This window comes from Erithacus rubecula, assembly GCF_903797595.1.
Source record: "Erithacus rubecula genome assembly, chromosome: 2".
Classification (NCBI taxonomy): domain Eukaryota; kingdom Metazoa; phylum Chordata; class Aves; order Passeriformes; family Muscicapidae; genus Erithacus; species Erithacus rubecula.
The window spans coordinates 67,706,286-67,723,801 of NC_136685.1; the positions used below are offsets into that span (position 1 = coordinate 67,706,286).

Genomic DNA, 17,516 nt, shown 5'->3' on the forward strand with positions numbered 1-17,516 from the left:
CTGCAAATTAGTAGGCTCTCCACCTCCACTTTGAAATGAAGATTGCTTTATTGCACCATCAGAAATTAGAGAGCATGAAAACAGTGAAGAAAACTTGTACTGTGGGCAGAAAGGAATTATCACACAACATTAAAAAATTAGGCCATTTCACGCTGTGGAGTTAAAATCAAATCTGTAAGCAGCATCTTTGCATTAAAATGCAACCTCATAGAAGAAAGTGTTATCTACTAGATACAGCAGGGGAATAGGAATACTTACTTCTAATCTTGTTATTGATTTGACATGTGGAACTCAGGGAAATTATGAGCATCAGCTCTCTTGCTTGGCAGAGTAAGACACATAGTCCTTGCCTATTTTTGTAAAAAGTGTCAATATTTCATATATAAGTCAGTCACCATAATACATACTCACATCTGAATAAAGTCTAACTGAATATTTTCACCATTTTAAGCTCAAAATAGACACAAATTTGCAAAAGTCAATGGGGAAACACTTCAGCTGTTGTGAGAACTAGTTCACTGAACCATAAAGAGATTTGTTTATATGCACTAGTCCTATTAAATTACTCACATGTTTAAGGCATCCCACATAGCAAACAGTAATTGTGGGAAACATAAATTTGATTAGTTACACTAGGAATGAGAACATCAGGGATAATCACAGCTGTATGTCCTATCAATAAATAATGGGAAAGAAAAAGAACTATGGTTGCACATACTATTTATGTTCACAAGCAGATGAAATATAGAGGTTTTTGCTTATTTAGAAATAAATAGGAATGCAGCATTTAGAAAGATAAATTACATACACAAGACATTTTGCCAGCAATATAAGGACAAACAGAGCAACTTAAATACTCTGTGGTTTTCAAAACCTATATTGTCTGTTTAGACTAAGGGCAATTTGTTTTAAAACAATGCACTTCACTTTGCTACAGAAATTTCTCTTGGCAGGATAGTTGAGGATTCAAAAAAATTCTTACAACTACCGGATGACTTTCCTAGTGGAAATACATAATTCTAACCTCTCAGTGCCAGAATAAGATAGCCATGCATATAATGAAAGCAGGCAACATTAAATCAGTATGAAAACTCATCAAAAAATACTCCAGTTGCCCAATAACAGCTCTGGACTCACCAAGTCAGTCAAAGACCATCAACACTGACCAAAGATTTTGAGACCCATTTCCTCACATCCTTTTCCAGTAAGGCAGCACACATATCAGAAATGCTTAGTGCTGAAGGTTTCATGTTCAGCACCCTCCTGCCAGCACTTGCAAACAGTGACCAATATGGAAAAGAAAGGATTGACACAAGCTGTGGCTCTGTAAGGAAATCAGTATGCTGTACACGGCATCTCTCAGACCTCAGCATAAAGGGGAGGAGAAAGTAAAATTGTTGTTAGTTTCAGAAGAAAGGCCTAGCACTGAAGAGCCTGAGCAGCAATGAGTGAACTGATAGCACATCTTTACAAGGGGCAGATTTCTTTGCAAATGTCCTATGAATGCATCCAATTTCTCGTAACTGTCAATGATAAGAATTTGTAGACTGAATACAATGGTATGACTGACTCCATTACTCCCTTACTAACTCCAAAGACAAAGCAATTTACCACGTAACAGTAGTTACCCAGCAGGAAAAAATGAAGTTTCCCTAAAGATATGGGGATGTGAAATACATTGGACAGAAATGTTTTAATGATGGCATTGGAATTAACAAAAAGGAGTCCAGGTAAAATTCTTTCAGCTTTGCTAGTTAATATTTTAATCCTGTGTGAAACAATGCTCCTTTACAAGGGACAGCCAGCAATTGTCAGATACCTTATCAGTACAGGAAACACTTTCTAAGGTCATCACCTACTTTCTTATATCTGTTGTTGATTGGCTGTGTTTTTTTGATTCTTTCTGTGCTTTTACCACATTGCTACATGAAATGCCTGACTAATCCCAGAGTAACTGCTAGGAACAAGTTGCTGTTGGTTCTGCCCCTTCTTAAATTGGTTGCAGCTTGCTTAAATGTAGTAACTCAGAGCAAACTAATTCAGCAGGAAGGGAATATGTTTCTTCCAGTCTGATAAACTGACTTGGCTTACTGCTGTGGTCCTATTGGCAACAGACCTAGCACAGGGCTGGACTCCAGACATCTTCCTACCACTGGCAAAGCTGTTAGGTCAGCTCAGCCCATTATGTTTTACAACACCCTGAGCAAACCCTTTGCTCGGTAAAGAGAGGCATCCAGCATGCTAAAGCAGAGAAAATACTGCCACCTTCTCACAAAGGCTACTCAGACATTTGGTCAGTTATATGGGCAGTTTGTAGTGTGTAGTTTATTTTCTATACATAGCACACAACTGAACAATTCTCTAGAAGGGAGAGGCAATATTTCTGGATTCTCCACTGAAAATACAGAAACATGCAATTGCACACTTTGATGTGGCTTCTGTAAAACTCTATTCAAGTAGCTGTGATTTCCTCTAATACTACTGAGCAGAAAAGCTATTACAAAAGGAAAAGAAAAAATAACATCAAATGGAAGAAATTAAAAGCCTGCTGAAGTGCATCCACGGGATGGGAAATCAGCTTACTGTATGGGAACACAACCAAGCAGCAGAAATGGAGAACTGCAAGACAAAATACACAGGTTCCTATTCTCAAACATACTAATGGCTCATACACAATCTTTCACGATTGTTTTCCCTTTGTCTTAGTTCATCCCTTAGCAAAATGCATACAAAAATGTCACTGTAATCTCTCAAATTGCAGAACATAACAGTAGTGCATTAATCAGCAAAGCAGTTTCTGGTATGCACATGCTTCAAGATTCACTGATAAAACATTACCATAATAATGTGGAAGATTATCACCATCTTCCTCCTGTGGTATGGTGTAATCCAGGGCTAAAACCTGGAGCTCAAACTTCTGTTTGAGACGTTGATTGAGATTCATGGCTAACAATAACTCCTAGCAGCAGCTAGAAAACCTGACCTGAACATTCAGGTGGCTTTACTGAGTACACAGAGCTGCACCTAAAGATACAACTGTAAACTAAAGATGCATCTTTTCACTATAGGTAGGCAGAACGTAAATACATAGCAACTATAACAATAAACTGAGGCCTAAATTAAAGGTCTGAGATAAGTCTTGGATTTATTTTTTTTTAATCAACATGAATGGTTCATTCACACAGTGCAGCATCCTATAGTGTTCACAGTTCTTTGGTTACCCAACCAGAGTTGCTGCAGTGGACCAAGAGCCAGGCTGGAGTCCTGGATTTCTCAGCAGATGTGTAAATGCACAGAGCCAATTAAACAATTCTCACATTAGAGAAATTAATTCCTAAGTACCAATCACTCAAATTATTTTGCATTGATTTCTATGCACCATTTAGAGTTTACAGAAGCTGGGATTTTCAAATAGAAACACAATAATACTTCTTTCAGCCCTGTCCATTTTGCTATAGTGCTCAGTCAGCATTCCAACGCTAACGAAAAACAGAGCCATGGAAATCACTGAGCAGAGAACTGTTAAAGTTGGAAAAACTCTCTAAGATGACCAAGTCCAACCATCAACTTATATATTATATATAGATAAATATATAATAAGTAACAAGACCTGCTGTGAAGTGTTTAAAATTTAATTGCCCATTAGTAAATCATACTGCCTAGAGCTTCCAAAACACTACAAGAGATGGAAGTTCTCTGGTTTACTTTAGAGCTTTATCATTTCCTTTAGGCTGTAAGCTTCAAAGGAGAAGGTCTATGCCATTCTTGTACAGCATTCAGTTGGGAAAATAGCTACTTTAAATAATATACAAAGCAGAGATTCTAAGGCCTTCCCATATTAATCTTAAATACAATGATACATTTTTAAGGCTCTTTTCCTCTTTTTGTGGAGGGAGATGTATATACTTCTATGATAAAGTTCCCAGGAGTTAAACATCCAAACTATTTAATTTTTAGCAGATCACTGGATATGTTTCTTCTTTCTGAACATGAGGACATTTTTTCTGCTTTAAAACCACATACAGTAGAGTCTTCACCTGTTGGGGAAGAGGTGAAATCAGATTTTTGCCTTGTGTTTGAACTTGGTGACTCCAAAGTAAGATCTCCTTTTCAAACTATGTTGTAAATAAAAGAGGATACCTACTCTAACTTGCCCTGGACTTTGGCACTAATACTGCGTGTTGCAATGTCTAAAGCTGCCAATCACATTTTAAAAGCTCAACTGAGCAATATAGGTGCTCATAGTGTGCCATGTAGTTTTAAACATCAAAGAAAGTAGAAGACCAAGTGTCACATAAGAGAAAATTCAACACAGACTTTAAAATAAAATCATACCAAAGTCCCATCCCAGTCAGTGCTGCACCATTTGAGACTTTCTGAAGAATTACTTTTGCCTCTTAATGCTGAGAAATCTTCTCACATTTGGAAATAATTATAGTTTTAGCACATATTTCATAGAACCATAGAATGGTTTGGGTTGGAAGGGCCCTTAAATATCATCTTGTTCCAAAGCCCCTGCCATGGGCAGGACACCTTTCACTATGCCAGGTTGCTCAGGGCCCCATCCAATCAAGCCTTGAACATTTCCAAGGATGGGGCATCTATAACTTCTCTGTGCAAGTGCCTTCCCACACTCACAGTAAAGAATTCCCTCCTAATATCTAATCTAAACCCACGCCCTTTCAGTAGTAAGCCATTTCCCCTTGTCCTATCATTACATGCCCTTGTAAAAAGTTTCTACAGCTTTCCTGTGGGCTCCCTTCAGGAAGGATGCAATTAGATCATTCAAGAATCTTCTATCCTCCAGGCTGAACAATCTCAGTTCTCTCAGCCTTTTGTCATAGGAGAAGTGCTCCTAGAAAGATTTTCAATAAAGTTGAGAAAAGGACTCCTTTTACAGTCACTTCGACATACTACAATTAGACATATCATATAGTCAGTACAACAAAGAAAATAAGTCACAAAATCTAAGTATTGCCTGAAATGTATTTTCTTTTTAAAAGTCACAGTTTGGAAATTAGATTCATCTCTCATTCTGCTTAATGGAAAAAAAAAAGAAAAGTGAACAAGGATGTGTCTTAACCTTATCATTTCAGTATCTAATTCTGGTTGGTCCTTCTTTTACCTTAAACCAACTCATATGTCTAGTCTTAGAAACCTTCTTTGAAGAAGCTACTGTTAAAGAATTTAAGGTTATTCAGCTGAGACAATTTAAACAGTGATCAAATAATTGAAAGACACAGAAGGAGGTACTCAAACTACAAGTAGAATGAAATTCAGAGATACATTTTAACCTTTCCATTTAATTCTGAGTTATTTTTAACATATTCAGAAAAGATATTCAGTGTGTCAGACATGAAAAGCATGAGGAGCAAAATATATGGCAAAACCCCATTCTTATAGTACCAGTGTTCTCAAAAGCTGCATTTGCAATGATAATAAATTACAGTTGAAAATATTCTACACAGAGATTCTGGTCACACCAGAAGTTTTCAATTTGTAGAAGAGGACAGCAGAAAGCTTCTACTTGCTGTTATCATAACAGTGTGCACTCACAATTTGCAGGAGAATGGAATTCTGCTGTAGAGTTTCTAGCAGTAAATAATATGCAGCTTTGTCAGAGAGCAGAGACTCAAAAGCAAAGGGTACTTGGAAGACTACTGGGCCAGCTTGTTCCACTGGTAAAACCTGCTTCCCAGCCCAACCTGCAACTGGCATTTCCCTGGTTCCTCAAAGATGATGTGGTAACTTCCAAAGCTGCTCCAATGACTGGCACAGAACCAGATTAGAGTACAGACCATGGCAATTCTTAGGAAACATCAGTTAGTAAATGTTTGGAGTGTGGTGACAGCTGGTGTACCACTTGGATTCATATGTGCTTTTCCTACAAGGACACTGGCATATTCTGTTTTCAGAGATGAATGTGTGTCTTTCCAAGGGAAAGGAAATCCATATGTTCTTCCCAGAGGAACTTGGATACTTTTGTAAAGCACAGCCACTCAAAATGCTTTGCTCCATTCATTACTTTCAGTCCTGCTCTTAACCAGGACCACATTACTCTTCTGACCCCATAAGAAACAATCTGTTTATGGTTCAGGCAAGGTTCTTCAGTGAAAAAGACAACTGGTACATTTTTCCTAGATCTTCTGGGTCACCATCAGTAACTACTATAGGAGCTACTACTGAAGACTAACGGAAGACTGTAGGTCTCCAGGTCGATTTTGTACAAATATCGTAACTCTCAAGCAGCTGAGGTCAGACTCAGAGAGACTATAGGGATTTACGTAGCTAAATCCCAATAAACCTTATATTAATGTTCTTTACTCCTGAAGGCATCAAAACTCTCATAAGAGCGACTCTTGACACCCTTTGTTTCAGCAAGCACAAGCAGGGTTTTGGCTCAGCTGACTGCTGTGGTCCCATGAGAAACCAGGAACTACCACTCTGCCTGGAACACAAGACAGGGAGAGACCCAGATTTCCTCTCTGCTACTGCTTACTTCAGTAGAGAAAACAAGACCTTTGTCCTGGGCATACAAGAGATAATGTGACCAATCTGCTGGCTGTATCTTATCTCTGTTACTCATCTCTGATAACTGAGTGCCTTCTGTCCTGAAGTCCAGAGCCTAATATCTTTCTCAAAAATGTTTATTAACATTGATTTTGAAAAAATACAGGGGGTTTGGAGATATTCACACCACATATTTTTGGTTTGTGTATTCTGGTAAGTTTGCTTGATTTTGTGTTGCAGGGTTTTTTAACTTATCAAATCCCTTCTTCTCTGGTTTTAAATTTTTTTTTTTCTTTTTTACTACTTAATTGAACATTCCCATGATTATGTGTTGTAAGGCAGAATAGATACCAGAAGCACCTAAGCTACTTTCTCAGTATTAGTCTATACATACTCAGCTTCTTCCACAACTTCCCAGATGGTGGTACTTTGATCTCTTCTTCCTAAGGAGTTCTAGAAAATTCTAGCTCAAATTCTTGTCCTGAGAATAATATTAAGCCAAACTCAACTGAAATTTCACTCATCCCAGGAGACAGCATCTAAACCCTGGGGCCAGACTAAAATATGACAGCAGCAAATCTGGAACTGCTCCATGGGTATAGAATGAAGGAACTTCCCCTGAGAAGAAAGAAGACATAAAGGCAGACAGAATGACTCCTGAACTTTGTATTTATACCACTTAATGCAAGATGTGGGATGCCTGCTTCCAGGACAGTCTATTGATCTGAAGCCTTGGGGCCAGTAGCTGTGATTACCCAGTCCCTGAAAACCCTGTAGGCTTCAACCACTTGTCTTCAGATCCAAACAGTTGTCTTATTGAATGTAATCCTTTTCCTCTGGCATCTTTCTCAATCTACCTCATGATTTCCTTTGGTCTTGTAATAACTCCTGTATAAAAAACACACTGCTACAGAGCACAGCACAATCTCCCTTTGCCTCCTCAACTATTCCCAGCAAATTACCTTTTCCTGTGGATGTTGTTTCCAAATAACAAACAACTATTAAAAGAAAAACAAAGTTCCCAAAGTTTAACAACCTCACCCTGGTGAATAGTTGCAATTCATCACACCAATTTAAATAATCTATGAGTACTGCAGTCAGAGCAACAGCACAATGAAGCTTCAGTGTTCTGCTGGAGTCGAGGTGACTACCAGTGAGAGAGATCTGAGTTTAATCCATCACCAAGTTTGTGTATTTTCAGATAAGAGGCAACAGAGAACCTTATGTCAGGTCTCTAGATGGACATTTGGTATGAATTATGAAACACATTTATGTGGTGTGTATTAATGAGATAATACAGGCATCACCAGGGACACAGCCCATATATTCTGACAGCAGCAAAAATAACATGCATTTTTCATTGAATTCAAGCATCAGACAAAAAAACTTTTTTCCTAAAGCCTCTTCATTGTCCTCTTATTTATTATCCTATCTAAGTTATATTCACATTATTCTATAAAGGTATGAGAGACCCCAGTAGTTTCTTCCACCTGAGGGCTCCACTGTAAGAGCCTATCAATCTGATGTCATCTTTGTAATGCTCTATTGTGAGCATATTGTGATCCATCTTCTGTGGATTTGCTAAGATCTGTAATGCACACTATGGACTGGATGTGAGGCCTGTTCCCCTGAGGGGGAAGAAAGACAAGAAAATCAAGCACTTCTGAAAAGAACATGGAGATAATTATGCAGACTGCCAGGCTTCTCTTTCCCTGGTCTCCTCATACAGAATGCACTTTCTTTTGCAACATATCACAACCTCACAGCCTGTCATAAATAAAGGCATAGTTTAGTTTCTCTTGCAAATCATCAGTAGCAATGCTTATGAGAGTCAGAACTAACAGAGAACACCCTTATAAATCAAATTATAAATGCATTAATTCCTCATACAGTTTGGCAGTCAAATAATCTGAATGCAAAACTTTCCCTGAAAGCCATATTGTATCTTTACTAGCCCTTCAACAAAGCACTTTCAAAGTAACAGCCTCTGCCAGCATTTATCTGTAACTACTGAATTACTACTGTTCCTTACTCCATTCAGAATACAGTGAGCAGAAACCCAAATTCAGTCCATTGGGTGACATTCTCTGAATGCAGCACAATACAGCCATCCTCAGCACCAACAAGACAGGTACAGGCTGAGTTCTGGAGAAAATACTGCTTTCACAAACCACTTTGCAGACAACCAGTAGGAGGTGACAATCCAACCCTCTCTTATTGCCTTAACTCCTGTGGTTCAAATGAGAGGCCAGCTGACCTTCATCAAAATATTTAAAATGTGTTGCCATCCTAGAAGAGGCAACTTCTCACCTTTCCTCTGCAAATCCCTAAATCAGGACAAGGCTATGCTCACCTCCTTCTAGTGGGTATCTTGCCAACTCTGTTACAGCAGAGAAGGATCTAAAGAAGCTCTTCCTCAGCATCCCTCTGGTGTATAAATATTATGTGAAATCTCCAGCCATGTTTGTAGATGAAGGCAAAAATCCTCAAAGCTGGACAGTCAGAATAAATCTTACGGTCCATCTGCATAAAATGCCAGAGTGTGTTTGCACTGAGAAGACTCTTTCCAGAAACAAACATAGAACTACAGGCCCCAAGTTCCCAAATTGGCAGCTCCTTTCCTTCCCTATTTTCCCTTCAACAAGCAGAAGTCAGTGTCCTCTTCATATCTGCCAACACAACCAGTATCATTTTCTTTGGTTGTTTCATTCTGCTTACAATTCATGCAATGCAGTATTCCCATATTGCACCAATATGGGATAAGATGTTAGACACTGACAGCATGCCAAGACAAATGAAAACACCACCTGGAGGGGTGAGTGCAAAAAATGACTTCATTTTTATTGTTAGAAATAAAAGACTTCAGTACATATGGCACCACAACAAAGCCAACCAGAAAGAACTGCTTTAGTATAATGATTTGATGGCATCTAGCACTGAGACAAGCTGACCATAGATGTGTGTCAGGAATTAATTACAGGGAGTCTTCAAGGCAGACACTACTTAAATGCACACAACTGTATATTCTCAGTGTTTAGCTTGTCAATTATTAATGGCCAAATTGCTTCACCTTACACATTGCTCATATGGCATTCTGCACAACTGCTTAACTTGCATAGAGAGGAATAAAGTCAGAAGAGAAACCTGCTGCCTGTGACTGCTACAATGTGCTGAAGCCTCACCACCAGTCCATTTCACTGCCCTTTGTTTGCCCGTCCTTCAGGCTTGTGACAGTCCTCTGACAGCCATGTGCACATCAATATTAATTGCTTTCAAGTAGCAATTTGCCTTATTCTGCAATCTCCTTTCATTTAAGACTTTCTTTTTTAATTGTTAACTGGCTTTATAATTTTCTTCAAGGATTTTCTCTAGTGAGTAAGAAGTCAAACTATAATAAGAATGGGAAGGAACAAGAAGAAAAATCAGGACTGCTAAACTTAAACACTTTCCTACATGCTTTACATAGGAAACTGAAAGGCTATGCAAGAAGCCTTGTCATCTGTAGGGGTAGGTGTGCATTTATTTATATATGAGACACAAATTCAGCCAGCTGAACATAAGGAACATCCAGGTGCTCCTGGTAATTTCACTTAAGTACAGAAATAACCCTCAGCAGCAGGGTTCTCTCTTCTGCTTTTGCCCTTACTGGACTTGGCAAAGGAAGGGCATTTCAGGCATACACTTTATAACAATACAGCTTATTTTGAATGTTCAAACACTTCTGAACAACTGTTTGAGGTGGCCAGGCAGGTTCTTCTGCTTGTCATGCCTTTTAAGGATCATTTTAAGAGACTTGAAAGATTTCTTACAAAGGTTCAGAGTTAATTGGGGGAAAAAAATGCACCTCACCAGAAATAGACATGCTCTGGGAAGAATTTGAACAAGCATTGGACGTACTACACTGGCCTGGATCTATACTTGTCTACTTGTACAAACTCTAATTTATATTAAATAGGGATTAAGTACAGCTAAAGGCCACTGCATAAAACAAGGAACAGATGGATTTGGTTAAAGGGGGCCCAAGTCAAAGGACTGTCAGACAAAGAAGGAAGTACCACCAGTCGATGCCTGGTCTATTACATCAGTGGTGACTGGATGGCCTCAGTTTATGAAGCTGACAGAAATAATGGAAATTCACCTCATGCATGTCAAACCTCTGGGTTTTCTGTGCACATGCCACGTAAGTGGCGTTTTCTAAAAGGTTTTCTATTTGAACAATGGACCTTGAGTCTTCTCCCCTGTTAAGACCTCTATGATCAAGCCAGTTAAACATGCAGAGCCAGGTTATGCCTTGCCCTTCAGCAGACATGCAGTGGGAAAGAGATATCCCTGCCTGAGCTTATTACTGAAGCCAAACATCCTGGAGCTGTGTATCAGCAAAAAGTGTTAAGGTGTTACCAACTCAGACCCAGCCCCACTGTCCCAACTGGGGACATTTTTTGACTGAATTACACAAACAAACAAAAAAGGACTTTTTTCAATATCTTTTCATTTTTTATGTGAATTACAGAAAAAGTAATTTGAATATAAAAATAACTCTTGGACAAAATAATTTATGTTTCATAGTACCTAACAGTATAACTGATTAGGAATTTTAAAAAGCATTATAAGGTCAATCCAGCTCCTGAACTTTTAAGTGTTTTATAGCTTTACTGAAAGAAAAAGAAAAAAATAAAAAAAATGAGTGCTGAAGTACTACCACAATTCCATGCTTTTTTCATCAGTAGTATTCCTATATGTTGATTAAGGTTTAGAAATTTACTCACTGAAAGCTTTTAGTGTGTCACTTTCTCTCTTCTTACAAACTCTAATTAAGAAGTGGGAAGGGAAGGTGTTGGGGAGACACACATAACCCTGTTTTACTTTTTAAAAACACAACTTCTTTATAACCCTAATCCATATAGTCAATGACAACTATTTATAGGACAAACATTGCCCGTTTGTAGATCAGTCAGGAAGCACTAACATACGATCAGGTAAACAAATTATTAAATGTCATTATTAATATCAGCTGATTAAATTTCCCATAATAGAAGAGTGTTAACTTGGAGCAGGGAGGGGGGAAAAAAAGAAATAAACAGTGGATCTTGTGCAGTAATATCAATGTACTAGCAAGACACAAAGTCCTCTCTGGTTGGACAAATTTTAGGGTGATTTTTTTAAATAAGCTTTTCTTATTTGACCAGCCCTTATTATTTATGCCAGTGACCTGCATTCAAATCACCAGAACTCAACTTCCCAGCACAAATGTCTGCACTCGTCCTTTAGGAGAGGACTCTCCCCTATGACTGTATGCGAAATGCAATTACTGTAAAAATAAGTGCCTGTAAAAAGTATGGTCAGAAGAACGTTTCCTCGAGCTTCTCAAAACACCAATGCAAATTGCTGTCTGGAAGAAAGGAAACATTATCTTTTAGTCATTTATATTTAAATGTTAAATGGAAATTGACCGTAAAACACGAAAATGAAGTTTAACTTCATTATAACCAGGTTAGCAGCGTCCATCCCCGTGTGTGTCCCCCATCTCACCTCCAAAAAAAAGAAAGAAAAAAAAAAAACAAAAACGAAGGAGAAGGCATAGGAGACACCTCTAGAAGCATTCAAAAGTTCAAAGGAAGAGACGGGCATTTCGGCGGATTTTCGAAAGCGCCAGGGATTTCGTGTGGGGGAATGGGCAGCCTGGCTCGGGCGGTCAGTCGCGGGTGATGCACAAAACACGCCCGTGCCCGGGAGAGTTGGGGGAGCCCGGCCCGGCCCGGCCTGCCCGCAAGGCCTCCGCCAGGAGCCGCCTCTGCCTTACCCGTGGTGGAGAGCACGGTGCTGGCGAAGAAGAGCGAGGAGGTGAAGTCCCAGTTCCAGTTTCCCGAGGCGTTGCTGAGCACCGAGACGCCGTAGTTGCTGGCCTCCAGCACCCGCATCAGGAACTGCTCCAGCTGCTGCTCCGAGAGGCAGGCGTGCTCCTCCAGGAAGCGCTGCTTCAGCTTGCCCAGCTCCTGGCGCAGCAGGTCTTCGTAGGGCAGCTCCACCGAGGAGAAGACCACGGCGCCGAACACCAGGTAGAGCAGGTAGCCCAGCACCAGCAGCGCGAAGCACCAGGCGGAGCGGTGCTGCTCCACCAGCCGCACGCAGGAGCTGCCGGCCAGCGACTGCAGCATCTTCCCGAGCCGGGGCCGGCGGAGCCCCGGGCCGGGCCGTGCCGCCGAGGGGAGCGGGGGCCGAGGGAGGCGGGGAGGGAAGGGAAGGGGAGCGCGGCCGCCGCTGCCCCCTGCGCTGGCTGACTCTGAGGGCGCTGATGTGGCGCTCACGTGGCCGCGCGGCGCAGGTACCGCGGCGGAGGGAGGGCGGGAGGGACGCAGGGAGAGAGGAAGGGCCTCCCCCCCCCTCCTCCTCCTCCTGCCGCCGCCGGTGCTGCTCCCGCCGCGTGCTGGGACGCCGGCGCCTTCCCTCGCTGCTGTTCCCCGTCTCCGAGTAACGCGTGGAATCCCGCGCTGGCGCTCGGCGGAGCCGGCCCAGAGCCTCCCCCGCCCCGCGCGCTGCGGCGGGCGCTTATTCCCCTTTCCGCGCTAAACTCCCTGGAGATTTCCCTGCCCCGCTGCTTCCCGCGCCTGCAGTAAGAAACCCCACAAACAGCAACTCCTTCCGCTATTATTGTTGTTATTATCTACCTATTGCTTCATTCATTCATCACGTTTAAAGGCAGAGTAAGGTGACGCAGCGTGAAGCAGGAGGCTGCATTTCATTCAGTGCAGGACGTGATGAGTTCAAGGAGAAACCCAGATGTCAGGTGTTGGAGAACTCCCTCAGGTCTGTAACTTCAAAATGGGGCCTGTTTGGGGGTGCGGTCTGAACCAGCTGGCCTCCAGCAGCTCCCCAAACAAGCTGAAGGAGCCTTTGCTGTTATGCAGGGCTCCTGGAGACATTCACTTTTTAATGGTGTGGAGTGCCTGGCTAGTGCTGAGCCGCAGCCACAGTGAATACAAATGCGCTGTGCAGCCAGCCCTCTGTGCAGCCCCAGCCAGCGATCCTCGCAAGTTTCACTCTGAATGCTTCTTTCTTCATCCATCTCGAGCTCCAGCCAGCAACCACACAGTGAACTTGCCAGATGAAGTTCCCCACCAGATGAAAAGGAGCAGTAAAAATTATAGCTTCTCAAACTATCCCTTAGGGTGAATAAAACCACTTCTAGTAAAGGAGAGAGAGAAGATTCCCTGGTCACAGGTTCTGTCATGGCCCTTTCACCTCTCAGCCGATGGCAACTTGTACAAACACAAAGGAGTAACTTGCAAATTAGAAATTTACTAGGGCTGGGCCAGGGAGTTTGGACAGAGTAAAAAAAATCCAGCAACCTATCTTAAACTGTGAGGTACCCCTCTATGTTTAAGGACTACTGTGGGAAAAGAATAGAAAAATGGAAGGCAAAAAAACAGTTTTCAGGCTAAAAACTTAAAACAATATGTCAACATTTCCTTTTATACAACAGCTACGTGAAGCTATGGGATACATCTGGCCTGGCAGAATAGCTCATCCAGTTCTTGGTCTATTCCCCACTGTCAGCCACAGCTGGGTCATTCCAGGGCCTTCAACACATCCCCCACCCCCCATTAAAATGTAAATGTGTTCTTACATGCAAACAGCAGCTGCCTGAATGGTTGGTCAGTAGAGCACTTGGGGGATGTGGGAGGTGCACAGGAGACAGGGCGAGCAGGCAGACTCTCCATGACGTGCTGGGGGCACATGTGTGTGGTATTCGTGATAGGCAGTGGTCATGTCTTTGCTATAAAACAGTATTTTCCCAACCTTCAAGTTAAATATTTATTTAAAGGGTAGAAAACGTTTGCCTAAGAACACACCTCTCTTCAGTTATAGGAAACTGTTGCTGGGTAAGCTGAACAGTTTTATTTACCAGCCTCCTTCAGTTTTCCATTTTTGTGAATCAGTCATTCTCCATTTTTAGAAGCCTCTCACACTTGGAGGCTTGCTGGGCTGAAGAGAAAAGGAGGGCTGTCTGCTGAACAGAGCCTGCAATACTCTCCTAACTCAATTTTTATCCCCAAAGCTTTTTAGAGGCATGGGCTGAAGGGAGCAATGGCAGAGTGTCACAGCTGTGTCACCAAAGCATTCAGTTCTTGCTTCCAAAGCAAACATCTGGACAGTCTGAGTTTTAGCCACCATTACTGATATTCATATTTTAACTCAAAACTTTAATTATAGATTTCTTTGGGATAGAAAAGTGTCTTCATATTCAGTTTTCTGATTTTGATTGATTGTATTTATCATTATAATATCACATGTGACTGCAGTTGTGGCATGGCAGCTTCATTCCATAGCATGCCATATCCTTTTTCATGTTTTTCTAATCAAAGATTCGGCTGGTCAAGGATTCAGTGTACTGAATTCTGTGTTATGCCATGTATAACAGGTTGTCACAACATGCTTCAGCAGGGAGTGACTGAAATTGGGGAGCACACTGTTGCAGAACAGCCTTTCCCCAGCAGAAGTTTCATTTTACAGTGATCATCCCTCTTAATAAAACGTGAATCCAGTTAATAAAGTGTACCACATCATCACATTGCTTGTCCACCAGCAATGCTCAGTGGTGACTGGGCTCCTTACTGTTGGAGAAGACCAGCTGCAAGCAGAGTGAAGACACCCATTATTGGTGCCCTCCATTGCACAAAACTCCCTCTGAGCTACAGAAAATGCAAATACCAGCTGCCTGTCTACATGGGCAGAAAAGAAGGCAGACATTCTGCTCCACCATTGAAAGACATTCTGAGATAGAAACCATAGTTGTGTGCTTGGGTGCTAGAAAACCACAGAGAAAGTTATTTAGTCTCCAACTCTGCTGCCTAGGGAGGTAGGACAACTCCCCTATCCCATCACTGGGCTAGCAGCTTCTATAGCATAGTCCAGAGGCTGAGAAAATCCTCTCTTGTACATAAGAAATGAATGCACAAGGCCCTTTCAGAGCTGTATGGATCACTGACATTTTCTGTTAGGAGAAGTGAAATTGAAGTAAAGAGACTTTGTGTTAATGGCAGTCTGTTTCTCTCTGAGATTTGTGGTTAACTACAATAATCTTTAACTACTTAAATATTTCCAATGAAATGCTGAAATGCTTGAAACACCAGAAGACAAGGAGATCGTGGCTAGAGGAAGAGGACAGCCTGGTGGCAGACAGTGACCAGGGAGGGGGATCACTGGACTCCAGTGTTTTGTTCAGTGACTGAAAATGACAATAGGTAACAATAGTAGCTTCAGTGAAAAGCAAGAACAACCCTCAGCAGTGCTGCAGTGCCCAAAGCCTGGTCTGTGCTGGGTGGCAGAGGCCAGAGGAGATTTAACGTGAGGTCTCTGCTGCTGTAATTGCTGAGCTCTAGTCTGTGAGCAGGAATGAGTCTGGGGAAAGGGAAACTCCCATGTTTGGTACTATTATATATCAAGAGTTGTCTCGTGGCCTGATCACAAAACTTTTAACATCAGTCTTGGGAGAATATGCTCTTCCTCTCGTTATGTTGGAAAACCTTAAGTCCTAGAAGCTGGGTAAATAAAATTTGTTACCAGTTACTTATCCTGCCAAACCTGTTCTGCTCTGGCATACCTATAGCATGACCTCACAGTACAGTGAGGAAGGGTGGGATGAAGCAGGACAGCGTGGGAGGCAATAAAAACTTTAGTGGAGAGAACATGAGGCAGTATCAAAGATGTGTCACCCTGACAGCTGAATATTGAATAGCAGCAGGGAGCTGATTTGTCCTTCAGAACTTTTCTTCAAATTTGGCATGGATATAAATTCAGTGGTTATGGCAAGTTTGAAGTCTGACTGATCGGTTCTAAATTAAGTATACATGAAGAAAAATTGCCATAAATGAGAGATTATCTGAATTCACTTCTGTTAATGATTCTGCCCCTAAAATATTTTTAAAATGAAACTGATAAGAAGTAGAATCCTTAATTATTTGCTCTATCTATAAAGTGAAGGCTGGAACATAATACATTTCCTTTTATAGATGAAAATTTTTCTGATCAATTGTTTCTAAATACACAATTTGCAAGCTTTTGCAGAAGTTAGTACAAGGTTGACTAGTAGCTCTGATTGAATGTCATGGCTCTGTGGGCAGGCAGGATGTGAATTGTAAGAATCACATCCTCACAGGCAATGACACAAAGGTAGTTAAGTTGAGAAGCAGTCAAATGGGTTGCCATGTGTTCTGTTTCTAATGGGTAAGGTGTTCTATTTTGGCTAAGTGGTATCATCTGAATTTGGGTCAAATAAAGTAAAACTTATAAAGTTGAAACAACAGAGCCTAGCTTCTCGGGAAAAAAGTAATATGTGAAGAGGGGGTTGCATTCCCACCTTAATTTGGCAGGAGGATGGAGATGGAATAGGAGAGTACAGATGTATTCAGGTCTTCAAAATTTAACAGCAGCCACACTGGTGACAGTAGATACATTGCTATGGAAGAAAAAGGGTCAGCAAAATCTGTGTCCGTGTTCATACCATTTCCAACAAAACCTGCCTGGCTAAATTCTACTTGAGAGGGAAGGGAGAAGGCTTGAGATTTAGTGGTTTCCTCAAAAAAACCCACATTTTGTGCTGTTTACTTAAGGGTGCAACACTGTCCACAAAGGTTAAGACCACTGATGTGTGATAGCAAAGGAATGAATGTGCCTAGTTTGGAGCTGTATTTAGGGGAAGGTTTGCATCATGAAGTAGTAGTGCTTAGAATCAAGGAAGTTTATATGCATGGTCAGGCACAATTTCTTTCCTGAGTGAGTCATCCTTGTTCATCGTAAATACAATTTTCCTTAGAGTTGCAATAGGTATTCATATCTAACCAATGATCTTGGTGTCCAGGTAGAATAACTGATAGATAACCATTTTATTAAGATAAGCATTTTTTGTCATGGAAAAAGTGATTTCATGTATATTTGCCATCAGGTTTACCAATGGCATTATCCAGAAAGCAGCATGGTTTCTCTAAGAGGTATAGGTCCAATGGGGA

The 17,516-nt window shown here is 41.3% G+C and overlaps 1 protein-coding gene across 1 annotated transcript in view; it reads right to left on the bottom strand.

The window, feature by feature from the left end:
- The window catches only part of KCNK1 (potassium two pore domain channel subfamily K member 1), a 32,779-nt gene extending 19,811 nt beyond the window's left edge, over positions 1–12,968 (bottom strand). Inside the window, exon 1 of the mRNA XM_079297980.1 lies at positions 12,311–12,968. Coding sequence (XP_079154106.1) covers positions 12,311–12,665 — 355 coding nt within the window. The 5' untranslated portion in view covers positions 12,666–12,968. The remainder of the gene's footprint in view (positions 1–12,310) is intronic.
- Between the last annotated feature and the right edge of the window lie 4,548 nt (positions 12,969–17,516).